Source organism: Camellia sinensis, chromosome 15 (assembly GCF_055761805.1).
Source record: "Camellia sinensis isolate YWXY chromosome 15, ASM5576180v1, whole genome shotgun sequence".
Lineage (NCBI taxonomy): Eukaryota > Viridiplantae > Streptophyta > Magnoliopsida > Ericales > Theaceae > Camellia > Camellia sinensis.
This window is the reverse complement of record NC_138975.1, coordinates 72,154,471-72,172,984: the sequence shown is the minus strand read 5'-3', so window position 1 is coordinate 72,172,984 and position 18,514 is coordinate 72,154,471. Positions and strand designations below refer to the sequence as shown.

General features: G+C 33.6%; 2 protein-coding genes across 2 annotated transcripts; one reads left to right on the top strand and one right to left on the bottom strand.

Annotated features, from left to right (window-relative positions):
• The first annotated feature begins 377 nt into the window (after positions 1-377).
• On the top strand, positions 378-1,499 carry LOC114315570 (uncharacterized). The gene has a single exon (XM_028262170.2). The coding sequence runs from the start codon at positions 378-380 to the stop codon at positions 1,497-1,499; it is 1,122 nt and encodes a 373-aa protein (XP_028117971.2).
• Positions 1,500-1,777: 278 nt separating this feature from the next.
• LOC145813058 (uncharacterized) lies at positions 1,778-7,859 on the bottom strand. The gene is made up of 7 exons (XM_082908321.1): positions 7,114-7,859; positions 6,985-7,014; positions 6,646-6,896; positions 6,359-6,565; positions 6,190-6,279; positions 6,008-6,094; positions 1,778-1,783 (listed from the first exon to the last, which is right to left on the bottom strand). The coding sequence occupies exons 1-7, from the start codon at positions 7,430-7,432 to the stop codon at positions 1,778-1,780; spliced, it is 990 nt and encodes a 329-aa protein (XP_082764447.1). The 5' UTR covers positions 7,433-7,859.
• Positions 7,860-18,514: the final 10,655 nt, after the last annotated feature.

Below are 18,514 nucleotides of genomic sequence, written 5' to 3'. Positions count from 1 at the left end.
CGTAATAACACCTTTAAACTAACTTTGCACATCCAAATAAAGAACATCACTCGTTTTTACTACTTCGACGAAACCAAACACCATCGGTGGAAAAGAAAACGACAGTCCGTTTTTCATATATATATATATATATACCCATAGGTACATGGATAGAATTGAAAAGCTGAATAGTCAGTCTTTTGATATCTGCTCTAATAGCCCCTTCAAACTCTCTGTCTCTCTCGTTGTGATTAAATCAAACCATCTTTATCTAATTATAATAAGAGCAATGTTATAGGCCACTAATTTACTATCACTAATACCATCACTAGTGAGGTGGTAATTAAAAATAAATAAATAAATAAAAAAAACAAGACACAAAACACATGTGATAATGAATGGAACCCACTGCCACATCATTAGAGCCACAACTAATTAGTGGTCTAAAACATTTTTGTTATAATAAAAACCATGAACCTTGGTACGTCGTCAAAGAGCAAAAAAAAAAAAAAGCAAACACCGACACAACACAGCAACAGGAAACAATAAGAGGAGGAGGAGGAGGAGGAGGAGGAGGAGGAGGGAACAGGTTCCTGGGTGTGAGACGGAGGCCTTGGGGAAGATATGCAGCAGAGATAAGAGACCCCACCACCAAAGAAAGGCATTGGCTGGGGACATTCGACACTGCAGAGGAGGCCGCCCTTGCCTACGACAGAGCAGCCCGATCCATGCGGGGCTCTCGGGCTCGAACCAACTTTGTCTACTCTGACATGCCCCCTGGCTCTTCTGTCACCTCCATCATCTCCCCAGACGAACCCATCATCCCCATCCCCATCCCCATCCCCATCCCCAACCCTCCTCTTTACCCTTTAGCAGCAGCAGACTTCTCCTCTTCTTTCCACGTCCCACCACCACCTCTACCTCCTCGTCCCCAACAACAAGACCCTTCTTCAATCCAGCTCCTCTTCTTTCCCCAGAATTCTACTTCCGAAATCCAATGCCATTTCTCTGGTGGAATGTCTGCTGGTGGTGGGGACGCATGGGCTTCTTCCCGATCGGTTGTTGTTTATCATCAGCAGCAGCAGCAACAACATCAAAACCAACAACCGATCCTTGACTATGGTAGTGGTAGTGGTAGTGGCGGCGGCGGCCTGTCCCACCAATTCCATGATGAGCCTTCGGAGGAGCTTCCTCCTTTGCCTCCTCAAATTTCGGTTTCGCACATGGCAGATTCGGGTTATGGGGTCTGGAGTGACCCACCACCACCGACCACCCTTCTTGGTTTCCCGGAGCAGACTACAATCACATACCCAGAGGAAATCGGGTCATACCTGGGTTTCGATTCGAACCAGTACGTACACAGCCCGCTTTTCGGTCAGATGCCACCGGTTTCTGATACAGATGCTTTTGAACATTTGGACTTGGGCGGTTCCACATATTTCCTATTGATTCAATTCAACTGCGAACCTGTATTAATACTATTAATTCAATTAAATACTCACATAGCATTTTCTATGTAAGTAATTGAAAAATTCACAAATTAAACCGGTCAAGTCCAATCCGATAGGTTTAGTTTGACTTTTGTAATTTGTGGTTCGGAATTAGCTTGAAAAATTAACAATTTGTTGTTTACGGATCGATTTCAAATTATGATACACGGTTCCGAATTGAATCCGATTTGGACCGTTTAGTATTCTACCCTACTATTATACGAATACGTATAATTCTAACCATTTATATATATAACCCAAATAAGGAACCCTCCAAAGAAAAGAAATAGGCGGTGCTCTCAATAGAATTACCACTAATTATCAAGAATCAATTTATTAATATTACAAGTTGATTTGGTTTGCTGCTGTTACTGTGTTGTATTGCTATTTTTGTTTTTATAAATTATTTAGTATAAGTTTAGTTTTGTAACTGTTATTGTCGCAACAAAATATTTTGTTAAATGAGAATTTTATTTGTTAGATGTTAAACTTATATTTATTTATTAAATAATAAAGGTATATTTATTTGCTACATGTTGAATATTTTTAGAACAATATTATATGATTTTTATTGTGTGAAACAGTAGTTCCAAACTGAAACAATCCCTGTTTATATGGTTTGATTCGAATTAATTTCATAATTTAAATAATTCAGATTGATTATAATTTTTATAAAACCATAATTCAGGAATTAATCTTAATTTCATTCCAAACTAATCCGATCGGAAGCATACTCACCCCTGTAGGTACGTAGCATAATGCTTGAAGTTTGAAGAGTGTCTTTTTGGTTTTGGTTACGAATACCTCCTCATATATGGGGTTGTTCTTGTTACAATATGTGGGCCGATTTTTCGATGATTGTTTAAACTTTTTTACTCAATATTTGAAAAAGAAAAGCCTTGATAATTATTGTTTAACCAGAATTGTTGTACTTGATAATAATTTTTTGAAAAAATTATTAACAAGTCTTAGAGTCACTGCCACATCATTAGAGACACCACTAATTAGTGGTCTAAAGCATTTTTATTATTTCATAATGGTGTATGTCATCATAATTTTACCCCTTATTTAACATGAACAATGATTTCATAAATATTTTTAATTGAAACAAAATTATATTTTTTAATTATAAAAATTATGATATTATATTAAAACTACAATGAAAAAAATTACCGGTAAGTTTTATTTTGTTCTAAAATTACTATTGAATTACATCAAATATCAATATTGACAAAGACGTCATTTTTTCATAAACAAAATCATAATTATATGATTCATCAACTTATGATTCATCAACTTTCTAATGCATTGAGAAATATATAAATTTGTTATAGTATTATTTTCACAGCTCTTTGAAAGTTTAATATAATTTAGCTTTTTTCAGATTGTTTATACTAAATAAAATTTAAAATTGAAGATAACAAAAAAGTGACTCATTTTGTACTAAAGTTATTTCAATCCAATTGTTACTTATATTTTTTTTGATATAGTATTAATATTTTATTTAATTAATTTTTTATTTTAATTAAGTTAAAATTATATAAAAAATTATTATTCATATTAAATGAAAAGGGTAAAATTAGGATAAGATACACCTTTATGGAGTAATGAACTTTTTGAGAATATTTTATGACAAATAATTATAACTTAATAACACTCAATATTAATTTTAAGAGCAAAATATGACTTATTAATAATTTTTACTTTTTTTCCACAATTATAATTATCAGATTTTTGTTGGAAAATTATCTACACACAATTATAAATTGGGCAATCTCTAATTTTCCCCTTCCAAATTTCTCTCAATGATGTGACAAATAATTTTAAAAGGGGAGAGAAGAATTTGAAAAGAAATGATTGGTTGATATTGTTTGTCATATTATTAGGAGAGTGTGAGGGAAAAAATTAGAAGATAGCATGTTGATATTGTTTGTCATATTATTGGGAGAGTGTGAAGGAAAAAATTAGAAGATAGCATTTTCTGATAACAATGCCTTCTTATTTTTTATTTTTTTTCATCAAATTATAATAACAATGTTAGAGACTCATATTTTACACCAACAAATGCAAATGTCAAAAATGATAAGTCTCATATAATTGAGTGAATGACGAATAAAAAAATAACACTTGCCAAATCACATTATTATAAGTTAAATTATATATATATATATATATATATATATATATTTAAAAGTCTCAAATATTATCCTACTTATAAATTATCGTGACAACCATGGTAGAGTCAGCCTCCACTACAAAAAAAATTGTTTTTTGCGACGGCGTTTTGCCGTCGCAAATACTCCAAACGCCGTCGCTAATAGTTTTTTGCGACGGGGATCAGTTTTTTGCGACGGCAGGTGGGGGGTCGCAAGAGAGGGGGTTGCAAAAGGGATTTAGCGACGGCAAGAGCCGTCGCAATTGTTTTTGCGACGGTAAAAAACATTTTTTTGCGACGGCATAATTCTGTCGCCAAAAAACTACGAAAATCTGTTTTTTTGCGACGGTAGAGACTTGCCGTCGCTAAAGTAGTTTTGTCAACTGCCTAATCCCGTCGGTAAAAGTATCGTCGCTAATGACCATTGGCGACGGTAACGTAAGCCGTCGCTAAAGGTCTTATTCTCAATTTAATACCTACCTTTTGCGACAGTATTTGAGCCGTCGAAAAAGATTAATACCATTTTTTTTGCGACGGGGGAGCTCCGCCGTCGCAAAAAAAAAAATTTAAAAAAAAAATTCCCGTACAAAAATAATTAAAAATATAAAAAAACCTGTATTAAATGAAAAATAACTAAAAAAAATCTAAAAATTACATAATAATATAAATACATATATAAACAAAAGACGGCACATGATGAACATTCATAATGTTGTTCCATTAATAACAATACAGAAATAAAAATTATACCACTACATAATGTCGCATAATACATACATAATATTGTTCACAAATTTAAATAACATAAATCAAAATCAAAATCAAAACCAAAAGTTTTCGTCTTGCTTCCTTCGTGGGTTCAAAAAATAAAAGCTGGTTATAATCTTTATACGCCTGCATTCCACAAGAAGCAAACTGCAACTAAGGAAATATCTGAAAAAAACAAAATAAAAGTAATTAATAACAATATAATGGTGTTAATATTTTAATTACAGAAAAATATAAAAAAATTAACTACTATATAATTACAAAGATAGTTTAGTAAATAATTTTGACTAGACCGAAATCCGACTCTAACTCCCAAACCGGGAACCCGATTCGAGCGCCGTCTTCTCCCACAAGTCTCTCGTGCCTAGGCGGTCGTGTGTGCCAAGTTTCGTGCCAAACCGACGCCGTTTAGTGATTTTGGGGCGTTAACACCTCGAGTTCAAGTTTCTTAAGAAACCAGTTTGCCTAAAGTGAAATCCGGCTCTAACTCCAAAACCGGGAACCCGATTCGAGCCCGTCTTCTCCCACAAGTCTCTCGTGCCTAGGCGGTCGTGTGTGCCAAGTTTCGTGCCAAACCGACGCCGTTTGGTGATTTTGGGGCGTTAACACCTCGATTTCAAGTTTCTTAAGAAACTAGTTTGACTAGACCGAAATCCGACTCTAACTCCCAAACCGGGAACCCGATTCGAGCGCCGTCTTCTCCCACAAGTCTCTCGTGCCTAGGCGGTCGTGTGTGCCAAGTTTCGTGCCAAACCGACGTCGTTTGGTGATTTTGGGGCGTTAACACCTTGAGTTCAAGTTTCTTAAGAAACTAGTTTGCCTAAAGTGAAATCCGGCTCTAACTCCAAAACCGGGAACCCGATTCGAGCCCCGTCTTCTCCCACAAGTCTCTCGTGCCTAGGCGGTTGTGTGTGCCAAGTTTCGTGCCAAACCGTCTCATCTTTTCCCACAAGTCTCTTAACTTACAACGTAAAGAATGCAAAGATACATTTTATACCTGATCTTCTGGTGGTGGTGTATATGGATTCTCATCTTCTGCAGATTCCCTAAATGCCCGGTGGCCACTCGATGCATCAGGAACCTATGATAGTCAATGCATAATGTGTTAATCATATTCGAATTTTATACATAATCTTGTGTGAAAATTGAACTATCAAACAATTTAATTTATATCGAACCTGTCTGTTGGGATCCACACTCGCCCCCTGTGACACAAACACCATCATCTCAGCTCTCATCTGCTGTAAATGTGTAGAGAACTCTGCTCGCAGCTCCTCCTTCAACTCATCCCTTAGCTCTGCACGAACCTGCTGCGTGATCTGCTCAATAGTCGATGGTTGGGGTGTTGACTGTGATGGCCCAGCACCATCTTTATACACCGCTCTCCGAGGCACAATTCTCCCGTATGTGCGACAATATCCATGTCCGTCATGACCTATCAACTCATGGAAAATGGCATTCCTAGCCTCCAAAGTCTGACCATCCTCAGGTAGCATAGAGAGTTGATGATTAAACTCATCCTGTATTGAATAAGACATACAAGTATATGCCAAATTAAGATGGTTGACACACATAAAATAAACTTCAAATACAATCAAAGGTGTTTGGAAACTACCAAGGTCTGGATAACCTCTGGGTCATCTGCTCTACGTGTCATAAGCCAAACATTCATCTTATCCGTAGACTTCCCGTTATTGGTCATCTACATTTTTTTAGAAATATAAAAATTAGAATCCAAATAATTTGCAAATATTCAATGTTTATTTATATACAAAAATAAAACAATAAAATGTAAACCTCATGTCGTATCTGAGAGAAACTAGTACGCCCTGTGGTATGAGCTATGCCGTGAGCTCGCCGATTTTTAGCATTCCTACTTGCAATTTTCTATAACAGGTTCAACAAATGTAAGTATGTAAATATGATTTGTATGTTTACATATCATAAATATAACTTATTTGTATACCTCAGCATCAGAAGTACGCCAATACTCCACAAGTTCTTCCCACTGGCTTGGCACAATGTGCAAAGGAACATCATCCTTCAGATTAGGATCAGAACTTCTAGGCTTGAAATACTTAACCTTAATCTTGTTCTTGTGATCCTTCCATATGCTGTTGCAGTTTTTCATGCAGATTGGCTTGTACTCCTCTGGACATATATTCAAATTGTCCTATAAAACACAATTTCAAAGTGTAAATAATAATAACACAATTTTGGAATTCGAATTTGTGGTCAAAAATATACTTTTACCTTCACATCCTTCCAGATAGCATCAACAATATCATCAGGCACATTGTTCCAGTCAAGAAAAGTAAGAGGAACAATGTTACCATTCCGCACAGTGATGCCAAGTTGAGTAGTTAACTTAGCGACGTTATCCCCTATTGGGCAGTAATTTTCATCAAATTGTATGTCCAGCTTTTTACCAGTACCCCACTCTTTAATGCCCTTGGCACATCCTCTACCACGCCTAGTCGAGATTGATGAAGAACTAACATGACCTGCGAGATACAAAAACAATAAACAATATGCAACGGTAATAAACAAATGCAAATTTAAATTATGTGAATACAAATCGAATTCTTATACCTGATGTAGGCTGTGAAGAAGACGAAGGGTCTGCAAAATTCAATGAGAATAAACAAGTTATATATAATGAGCATAAATAAATGTATGTTTAAATAATTTTCATACAAAAAAAATGGCAAATTTATATACCTGCGGATAGCTCATAAGCTGATGACTCTAGTCGGGATGCTAGCTGCTGTGGTGCCACTGATGGTGGACGCACCGATGGTAGGCGTGGGGGCTGAGTACATGGTAGCTGCTGTGGTGCCACTGATGGTGGTCGATGCGGTGGTACTAATGGCCCCTCAGATGGTGGTGGCACTAATGGCCCCTCCGATCGTGGCCGATGTGATGCGTCCTCTGATGGTGGTGCTACTGATGTCCTGTTATGTAGCACATCAGACATCATGCGCCGGGGATGATCAGGCTTCCTCTTCCTTCCCATAATAATCTGCAAGCAATATAACATTAATTGACATTAGAAACATAGACAATGGGTTGTCATCAACTATAATATGACATTAATTGAACTAATACAATTACAAAGACAAAGTAAATTAAGAAATTGATGATTAACTACAACCTTTGCCTTAATTGAATTACTAATGTTGATTAAATATCAGCCTATTTGAACATCAACTGTTTCCCCTTCTGCGGCTTCCCTCACCCAACCAACTTCTTCATCACGAAGCATTATATTTTCTTCCAATTGTTGGCTTATGTATGGCTCGATTTGTGGATCAGTCGAACTCATATCAAATAAACCTCTTTGAGACATCTTCACCACGACTTGCCAGTCTGGTTGTAACGGGTCTGCAACGTACCAAACTTGCTCTGCTTGGGACGCCAAGATGAAAGGTTCATTGGTAATTCGATCATCTCGGTACAACAAATGATTGAAGTTTACCAACGTGAAATTGAAGACATCTTCTTTTTTCCGTGAATATTGTCAATCCAATCACACTTAAACAACACATGTTTCTTCTCATTGGAATATCGAAGCTCAACAATATCTGTCAATTGTCCATAATAGTACACAGACCCCACACGAGGATTCTTGTCTTTTCGACTAGCATAACTTATGGTATCTGCCTTCAAAGCTACACCACAATTTTGTGTGGCTCGACGATCATCCATGGCCTTTACTCGATACCGAAACCCATTCAGTATATACCCGTTGAACCTCCTTGCCAGGTTATGAGGACCATTTGCCAATAGAATAATCTCTTCAGAAAATATGACATCAGTAGTCCTTCGCAAAGTTTGGACCTATTTAACACGAAAATGTAAAATTTAAATGTAGTTCGACTTAAGTAACTAGAATCTATAGAGTTAAATACATACATGTTCCTTGAACCAAATGTGAAAAGTTTCAAAATGTTCACGCCGAAGCTGATGATCGTCGACACGAGGCATTTTGAGCTGAAGTACTTCAAGGTGTTTGCTGTGTAGACATCCACAAAAATATCTCATCAAAATAACTCTAAATATAATACCTACGTATTACACCCTCATCTATCAAAACAAGTAGTACACTTCCATTCCATAGAAATGAATATAGCTATCCATTCCAAAGCTCCAAAAGAAAAGTAAATTGAGTAAAAGGATAACGAGGAAAGGGGACTTTACTGATGGTGCATTATTTTATTTATCTATTTGTTCAAAACTTAATTATGGACATATATCATGTATGTCATATTACATGTTTAACATGAATGTGTATATTATAATCATATAAAAATTTAAAAGAATGATATAACATTATAATTGATGCCTAATATCTCCAGAGTAAATTCGTAGGGGGTCTGGTTCATGGTACAGAATGAATCAGTCCAATCTGGTCTCATGAATTTATTTTGATTTCTACATTAATATGGCCCAATGTGTTTTAATGACTCGATCTTTTTGAAGGTATAGGTGTGTAGATCATTTATAATAAAAATTAGATTAATTTGATAATTATAACAATATAATTTCATCGTATTTATGTTTTAAAAAAGAATATTATTTTGAAAATAAATTGTTCATTATTAAATAAATAAATACAACAAAATTATTTTATTATAATTATCAGATCAATATATCTTCCTACAGATAAACTTATAAAATAAACATATTATTCTATTAAAGTACGACTTATGATAAAGTTAGGAGTTTAGAATGAATCGAGTCTATATAAAGATAGGAGATAAGCGAAGTCTATTATTTTACTTTTAAACAAAGAGTAATATTATGTATAAATGAATTTTTTATCGGATTTCCTAATATTACACACGAATGTATTACATGTGCCATCTAAAAATATAAAATTTTGAATAATAAAAAATTTGAAATCAATCATGAATAGTGGACAGTTATTCTTTACATTTTTTTAATCTTATTTGATTCTTTCTTAGAAGATGATTGAATGATTTGGAGAGTTGGTAGAGCTTGAGTATTTTTATTTTTTATTTTTTAAGAGAAGGAAGCTGCCCCTTATTTTACAAAGGTTTCAATAGTATATTGTCCTTCTATCCAATTGCAAACCTTATCAATGTGATCATGGGTTTGGCGGATTACTCATAAACAACAAAACTCCATTTTTAATTGAAAATTATCTTGCAAACTCGCACAAAAGCCTAACAAGAAACCAATTAGAGCTAATTCAGTTTACCAGAACTCTTGTATACATAGTAGAAAGTCAAAGGCTCAAGTCTTATCACAGTCTCGTAAACAAAGGTTTCCCTTCCCATATTACGTCTTTCTCCCATATATTCAAAATAAAAAAAATTCTCTCAAAAATGTGTATCATAGAGTCAATGGAGGATTTGGAATATTATATAGTGTCATCAAAAGGAACAACAGAATGTATTAACTGTCTTGAATAGAAAAAAAAAATGTATTAACTGTCTGAGGCTTTGTGTTATCAATAATTTATTAGGGTTTACCAAGTATACAAGTCTTAACTAATCATGGGTAGTTCTCATCTGCAGGAACATTTTACCTTTTTCAAATCTTGTGGCTGATTTTGTATTTGGAATCTTGGAATGAACAATTGGTCCAAATGGGAATTTACTTAAAACCCCTATGCAAAGTCTCTCAAGTGAGTCCATATACGACTTGTGTGATGCACCTCAAATTTTACTGATTTTGAACTCCTAAAAATGTTGTCTTTCACACAAAAAAATTTCAGTATCCCCACCAAATAAAAATCTGTCATCTTGCCCCACCACTGCTGTCAAATTCATTAATTCTCAAAACCTTTTGATGAGACATAGAAAGTCAGATTATTGGAGAAAATAAGCCTTACATACATTTAAATACGTGTGTGTGTGTGTGTGTGTGTGTGTGTGTGAGAGAGAGAGGCTATATTGCCAATTTGAAACCTATTCACAAACTAACAGTGTGTGCAACACACGATGAGTGGTGGATGTCTAGCTGCTAAAAGCCTAAACCAAGGTTTTTAGATTATTCAGAAATTTAGAACTTCAAAACCTCAAAGATTAGATCAATATGTTGTATCTCCAATTTACATTTTGCAGCTTCTCGGCAGTGACAAAAAATCTAAAGGATCAAATTCTGCTGATATTTTTTAAGCACACTCACCATGCACACACACACACACACACAGTTATACTTGTAAGCTAAATCCTAATATTGTTAAATTCCTTTATTAACATTCTGAAAATACTTTACTGGTACCAAAACTAATTTTATAAAATTAGTGATTGAGGTGTGCAATATAGAAGATTTTTTAGCTTTACCAAAAGCAATAAAAAATGCCAGTACTGCCACTTCATTCGAGATCAAATGCACCAGTCAAGTTCTTATAATAAACATAGCAAAATGGAATTTCAATGACAAATCATCTTCAAATGTTTCTCTAAGTAATTCACAATTACTTACTAAAACACAGAAAAAGCATCACTTGATTTGAGAAATTAAGATTTTTTCCAGTAACTTATTTCACATGACGAGAACCCTTTGACACTCCACAATTCCATATCTGAGCATACTATTGAAAACATAATGGAGCAGATGCATTGACATCTATCGAAATATTTCAACCTTTTTGGGGAAATCTAAGTAAGTTTTCTTGTTCGATGTTTTTGAGAAAATCCAAACTTTTTGGGGAAATCTAAGTAAGTTTTCCTGATTTTACACATAAAACCAAATAGAAAGTCAGATTAATGTTGTCTTTCACACATAACATTTTTTTTTTCCTGATTTTAAAAAGCGACAATCTTGAATCACCTCTGGAATGTGACCTTTCTCTTTGAGGTTCCTCCTATTAATTTGAGGTTCATAATATTTTTAGATATGAAACAGGTAATACATACATACATATATATATGCAACAGGTAATACATACATACATATATATATATATATATATATGCAGAGAGAGAGAGAGAGAGAGAGCATACCTGAGTTGCTGTCGTCGTCGAAGCACCGCCGCTAGCCCTTCGCCGTTCGTCGTCGCCGCACCACCGCTGGCCCTTCGCCGTTCGTCGCCGGTCGCCCGTCGCTGGTTTGGGGATTTTGGGGGAAAATTGAGCGGCAAGATGAAAGGGATTTCTATCGGACACCGCTAGGGATTTTAGGGATTTTGTGCTTCAAATCAATTTTAGGGATTTTGCGATGGAACCGAGCGGCAAGATGAGAGGGAAGAGGGGGGAAAATGTTTTTTTACTTTTTGCGACGGTAAGGTTTACACCGTCGCAAATTATACAAAACGATTAACAAACGACGTCGTTTTAATAATACTTTTTTGCGACAGATATTTGCCGTCGCAAATGGTCGAGTATTTGCGACAGCAAACTTTTTGCCGTCTCAAATAGTTTTTTTTCCCGACGGTTCAACATTGCCGTCGCTAATAGTTCCTGATTTTCATACTCGCCCGTGCAGTTTATTACCGACGGTTAAACGCCGTCGCTAAAACTACTTTTTTGCGACGGTTTGTTTTGCCGTCGCAAAATACCATTTTTTGCGACGGGGATCGCGCCGTCGCTAATAATTCCGTCTTTTTTGCCCTCTTTTCTTGTAGTGCTCCTCTCCAATTCTAATCCTTGAATCGTATCTACCCCGCTTACCACTTGGTAACCAAAGCATCTAACAGTCCCAAATTTATAATTATTTAAATTAAAAAAATTCATTATACTTGTCATTAAGTAATATAATAAAACTGTAATGAATATTTTAGTTTCGAATAGGAAGACGCAAAAAATTTTCTTTCCATAGGGAGAATACTTACGTAAAACAAAATGAGAAAAAACAAAAAATGAAAGAGAAAAATACAAAAAACAAGTTGTTCTTCCATTGAATCATCAACAAACAAAAAAATGAGTTATCTACAATTAGCATACAATGGGTAAGGATGGATTTCTGAAGTGACCAGGCGCATGTGCGGCTTCAATTTTAAAATTTTTGGGGGGATTATATATAAAGAAAATAATTAATAAATAAAAAAATTGATATAAAATATCATATTGTATGATCTTTTAATGATATTTTTAAAATTATTTGTTTTGATTGAAAATAAATAAATCATAACAAGTCATAGCATTATATATGGAAATTGTGTAAAAAAATTTAGGGTAAATTACAAACATCCCCTCGAGGTTTGGTGAAAATACAGATTCCTCCCTGAGATTTGAGAAATTACATCCTGCCCACTGAGGTTTATGTTTCCATAACAAATTATCCCCTGAGATTTTTATTTTCATACAAATTCCCCCATAATTTGTTATGCAAATTTGACCTTCATGGGGCAATTTGTAATTTCTCAAATCTCAAGGGGGAATCTGTATTTTCATCAAATCTCGAAGGAGGTGTTTGTAATTTGCCCAAAAATTTAATGTAATAATGATATCACATCATCACTTATACGTAAATATAGTTAACTCCACTATAAAAATGTGCAATTATTGAATTGTTAATTACATTTGACAAATGTGATGGGATTGTTGTTTTTTGTAGACCTCGTTTCGTTTGGTTTGTCTTTTGAGAGACAATTTTTAAGAAAAAATTTCAAATATTGTTTGGTTAAAATTTTTTAAAAAAATACAAAATTACTTTTCTTTCTACTCCATATTAATTAATTGATTTTTTTTCTCTCTTCTCTCATTTTCTTATATTTTATATATCAATCAATCAATTTTTCTCTCACACCTATCTACTTAATTAGAAAAAAAAAAAGTTAAATCATTTCAAATTTCAAAATTATCTTCAAAATAGCAATGAAACAAATTTTTAAATTTTATAAACTATTTAAAAAAATTATTTTATAAATACAAAATCAAATATGGCCGTAATTTCTCTAAAAAGTTACGTGAAAGCTAACTTTTTTATTTTTTTTTGATTTTTTGATTTTTTTTGTGTAAAAAATATAAAAAATAACATGATCCAAAATAAATTAAAAATAAAAAAAATTAATTTTCAGGTGACTTTTCCAAATTACTGCAAAGATATGCCTCTCACGCACACGAGGCGCATGAGACAGGTCAAGCATCATCTGACCCCTCTCACTCTATATTTAAAATCAACAAATTTTGGTGTGAATGCTACTTGGTCGATCAAGTAATGTACTTTCATTAGTTTGAGAGAGAAACTTTGTGCATGAACAGACAGAGAGAGATAAACAGAAGTTGATATAACAAAAAAGAAAAAAACAAAATAAAATAGTTTCTCAATTGATTCAAATAGGTTGGTCTGATGCCAATGGGCCCGAGTTTGGAATTTCTACACTGTGTAACCCTTCTCAGGTATGTGCCCCTCTTTTTAGAGTTCTTTCTCTGCGTTTGATTTTCTACTGTTACCGAGATCAATTTGTAAAGTGTATTTTGTGGTGTTATTTTTGCGCATCAAAATCGTAATCTATTAATTGTTGGTAAAAACTGTCATATTGTTATTTTCTTTGGCCCCAACCCAACACAACACAACCCCGGGCCGGGGTGTTTGGTTAGAGGATTTGAGAAGGGATTTGAAAAAGGAAATGGAAAAGGTAGGTGAAATAAGAATAAAACATACTTAAATTTCACCTAGTTTCACAAACATTTTCCCTTTCTCTTTCCAAATCACTCCCCAAATTCCCCAACCACACACAGTGTAAATGAAACGCTCGGTCATTTCAGATGACATTCCTCCTCGTCCTGATGGGAAAAATCAATGGATTTGAATTGCTGTTGAACTGATATATATATATATATATATCTATATATATTGAGCTGAGAAAAGAGAAAGTAAGCATTTCTAAATATAACTAAGAATTAGGAAATCTACAATTGGAGAAAGAATGTGCGATGAAGTTTGAATCAGTGAGCTAGTATTAAACAATTGCATGAGTAATCTTTATGATCAGTTATGCTGACTGCTTAGTGAACCACTGATCAAGTGTTTGGCACCTTAGTGGTCTTGACTGTTTGGTCAACGTGGCTTTCTGACACTAGTTTCGAGTGCGAGAATCACTTTGTTGTTACGTTTGGGCTTGTTTGGTTATTGGAACTGAATGGATGGTAGTTTGTTCTAAACTTTGACCTGTGCAAGGTATACTTTTATACATAAATCTATCCAAAAGTCCAGTTGTTGCTGACCCTAGTTTTGAGATTAAGTTCCAATTATAAGTCCCTTTTAAACTAAGCCAAACAAAGTCCATGGCTTATGAATTTATCATTGCTCTAGCACGTACACTATCCAAACATGCTTCCACAAAAAGTTTGCAAAAAAGCTATCAATTTTTTATTTTTTATTTTTTTATCTTTTATTTTTTGTGTGGGTGAGAATCAAATACAAGAAATGAAAACAATACCAAATTACGATATCATTTGGTAATGTTTGTAGTTTACTATTTTGGATTTGCAGAAAACATTGAACATGTTTTTGTTTATTTTTGGGGAAAATGGAAACAAAAAACATGTTTGGTACACAACTAAGAAGCATGAATACTTTTATGGAGGAGGTGTATCGTGATGGACACTCTTATCAAACACCGACACTTTTTGGATACTCCTAAAAGTCCAAGACTTCTTCAAAGTGTATGTTACCCAAAAAGCAGCCTAAGAAGGGAGTGAATTAGATTTCTACAAATTAAAATTAATAATACCCCAATAAAATTTACTACTGTTACAACAAATTATTAACAAGCACAATGATGAACTTAACAGTAAATAAACAAACAAAATAACAATGAAGTATAACTAACATACAGGGTAAATCAAATGATTAACACATGAATATTAGATAGATATAGTAGTAGTAGGAAAGTAAAGAGATTAGGGAAGATGAGACAAACAGATTTATAGTGGTTCGGCTTCAACCAAGCCTACATCCACTCCTCAAGCTTCACTTGAAATTTTCCACTATCTTCTAGCTTCATAGGGTGCTAGCAACCTTTTTCACAGATGGAGCAATCATCCACAGATTTTACACAGACTTTCTAAGTCAATAACACTGAGTGTACTACACTTTTACAAAGTTGAAAAGAAGGTGTTTTTACTTTCACAAAAAGCTACAATAATTATCTCTCAAAGATAGATATAAAAATGAAGCTCTGGTTTTTCTGTTGGCCTCACACAGGAAAGATGAGTTTAATGCTATAAGGCTCAGTATATAATTTCTGAGAGAGAATGTAAACAAAAATTGAAGAAAACTTCTCAAAGAATTTTTCAGAGAATAGATGTGAGTGATTATAGATCAAAGAATATTTTCTGATTTTTTTTTTGTAACTTGTTTACATTAGAGGTTGTAGTATATATAACGAAACTTATAGCCGTTTATAGCCGTTGTATTCATTTGAATTTATAGCCGTTTACAACCGTTGTATTCATTTGAATTTATAGCCGTTTATAGCCGTTGTACTCCATCATTACTAATTTGAATATCTTTCACTCCATCATTATTAATTTGAATATCTTTCACTCCATTATTACAAATTTGAATATCTTCCACTTGAACCTTTTGAACTGCTGCTGGACTGGGCTGTTTGAACCTATGTTTTGGGCTATTTGAACTCCTAATTTAATCAAATATTAAATACATTCTAACAACATTTAGGATAAAGGTTTAGGTGATAATTAATGGAACAAAATAAATTTTGATTCTATTTTTCTCTTTCAAATAAATTAAAACATAATTAAATAAATCATCAAAATAAATTTTGGATTCTATTTTTCTCTTTCAAATAAATTAAAATATAATTAAATAAATCATCAAAATAAATAAGTCTAACAATCTCCCCCTTTTTGATAATGGCACACAATGATGTTTTGATTTGATTTGGGAGTAAGAAAAGCTCCCCCTCAAGTCATGCTCCCTGAATTCATTTCTAAATACATAAGTTAGCATATGTGTAATAAATAAGCTTTAATTAGAGACATGATATGAGACTAAGATATCAAACTATAAATACATAACATCAAATTAGTTTGAAAATAATACCATAATACATAACATCATAACATCATATAGTTTCAAAATAATACATAATACATAGCATCATAAGTTTTCTCTCCCTGTGACATTATCAAAAGGAAATCATGGGTCAAAATCTGGAGGAGGAGGAGGAAAATGATAGGGATAATGACATCAAAAAATAGATAATCAAAACATATATATACATATATGCTTACACATATAACTGTGAGGCCCCTGACTTTTTTTGTAAACCTTATTAGGTCCCTAAATTTTAAATTATTATAACAAAACCCTTAGTTCGTCGATTAATCGCAAGTTAAGCCCTAGGACTGAAAACGCATCACGGGCGAATCCATACAAACCCTAATCGATCCTGGAAGCTTAGAAATCACTTCTAACACTCTAATATTAATTACTTAACTCTCAAATTTTAGATTAATCGCTCTAAACCTTAACTTTCAATTTTTATAGTCATCGTTCGGTTATTTACCTTTAAATTCAAAGCAAGATAATACAAACTGAATTATTTTACACTTGAAATAGATACTTTAATTGAACCCAAGCCCGCACATTTTTATTAAATCACAAATTGACCCCAAACAAGTACTATTATATATTTATATATATACACTTAAATATTTTTTAATAATATATTTTACAATTTCCAAGATTTGTACAAAATATATATATATATATATATATATATATATATATATATATATATATATATATATAACATGTCCATCAATTCACCATCACATGGCTAGCCATCATACCCCCCCTAGACTATAATCATTGTACTTTAAAATCTCTTGAAATCTTGGAGCAATAATGATTTTGGTACCTATAAAGATTTGCTATATTTTTGTGTGTACTTCTAAGATATTTACATTAGTCCTAGACCTAACTAGATCATAATTAAATACATCATCCTCCTCATTTCATTACATTTAATGTGAAGCCCCGGAAAAATGTATTTGAATTATTTCCTTAAAGCCCCTTAGTTTCTTAAATTATTTCGAATCTTGCCTGATAGCATTTTTAATTTTTATCGGAACAGGAATTACACTAGCCGGATTAGGTTCCCTAACCTAATTTAATTTAATTCTACATAAGTAAGGTTCCAATACATGAGTTTAATTCCAAGCCCTCACTTTTTTATTTAAATTCTAAACTTACCCCAAAACTAGTACTTGTACCTTGTACCCTGAAGTACCATCAATCATGTAATATAAATATATGTATACATCTTGAAGAGTGTACCCTAGGACATAAAATAATAAAGAATTTGCCCTCCACACTTCCCTATGGCTGCCCTTCCTTGGAGAATGTGAGAAATCAAATTCCAAGAAATACCATCATGAGATTCTAGGAAATTATACAACCTAGTGACCTACCTAGGATACAAAATCCAAGAATTAGTTTTATTACAACTAGATGTGGCCTAAACCAATGGAACACACCTCCTAAGTCCCTTCCATTCCTTTAGAATTCAAGCAAAATCCTAACTTTCCATCCAATTCCAACTAAAGGGCTTTTATGTCCTTTTACCCCCTATTTGCCTATATATATACCACACCCCCTAGCTTACAAACTCACACAACACACTCACACATTTTGGTTAGAGAGAGAGAGGAGAGCAAGGAAGAGGAGTCTAGAGGAGGAGAGGGAAGAAGAAGAGATTTTCTTGTTCAAAGCTAGAAGGTAAGCCACTAACACAACCTTCTCTTCATTTTCTTTTCTAATGCATGTCCTTTTAAAGATTTTAAGTGATGTTTCAGATCTGTTATTATCATGTTCTTATGTTAAAAATACCAAGATTTGAATATTGTTTCCATCTCTCTTGTATTTTCCTCATTTTGGTACAAACCATCTTCTTTTTGTACAAATCTCTCAACTTTTCAAGGGTACTCTTTCAAACAAAATTTCTGAGTTAAACATGTGATAGTTAGCATATTTTCTTCACAAAATAAATGAAACTTTCCCATGGTGGAACCCCTTTTTTTTAAATTTCCTTGTTTGGGCACTCTACCTTAAAACCTGTTTTTTTCAGTCAACTTTCAAAAATTCCATAAAAATGGACAAAAATATTCTGAACCTCTATTTTATGTAAAAACCTTCCTTAAGGAGTTGGCTTTCAACTAAAATTGGTTTCATCGAA

Excerpts from the sequence above, each read along its gene's own strand:
- LOC114315570 (XM_028262170.2), top strand. The coding sequence starts at position 378 with ATGGAACCCACTGCCACATCATTAGAGCCACAACTAATTAGTGGTCTA.
- LOC145813058 (XM_082908321.1), bottom strand. The coding sequence starts at position 7,432 with ATGTTATATTGCTTGCAGATTATTATGGGAAGGAAGAGGAAGCCTGAT. Across the intron at positions 7,015-7,113 it reads AGCTTATGAGCTATCCGCAG|ACCCTTCGTCTTCTTCACAG; the intron begins GTATATAAATTT and ends TGAATTTTGCAG. Across the intron at positions 6,280-6,358 it reads GGCGTACTTCTGATGCTGAG|AAAATTGCAAGTAGGAATGC; the intron begins GTATACAAATAA and ends AACCTGTTATAG.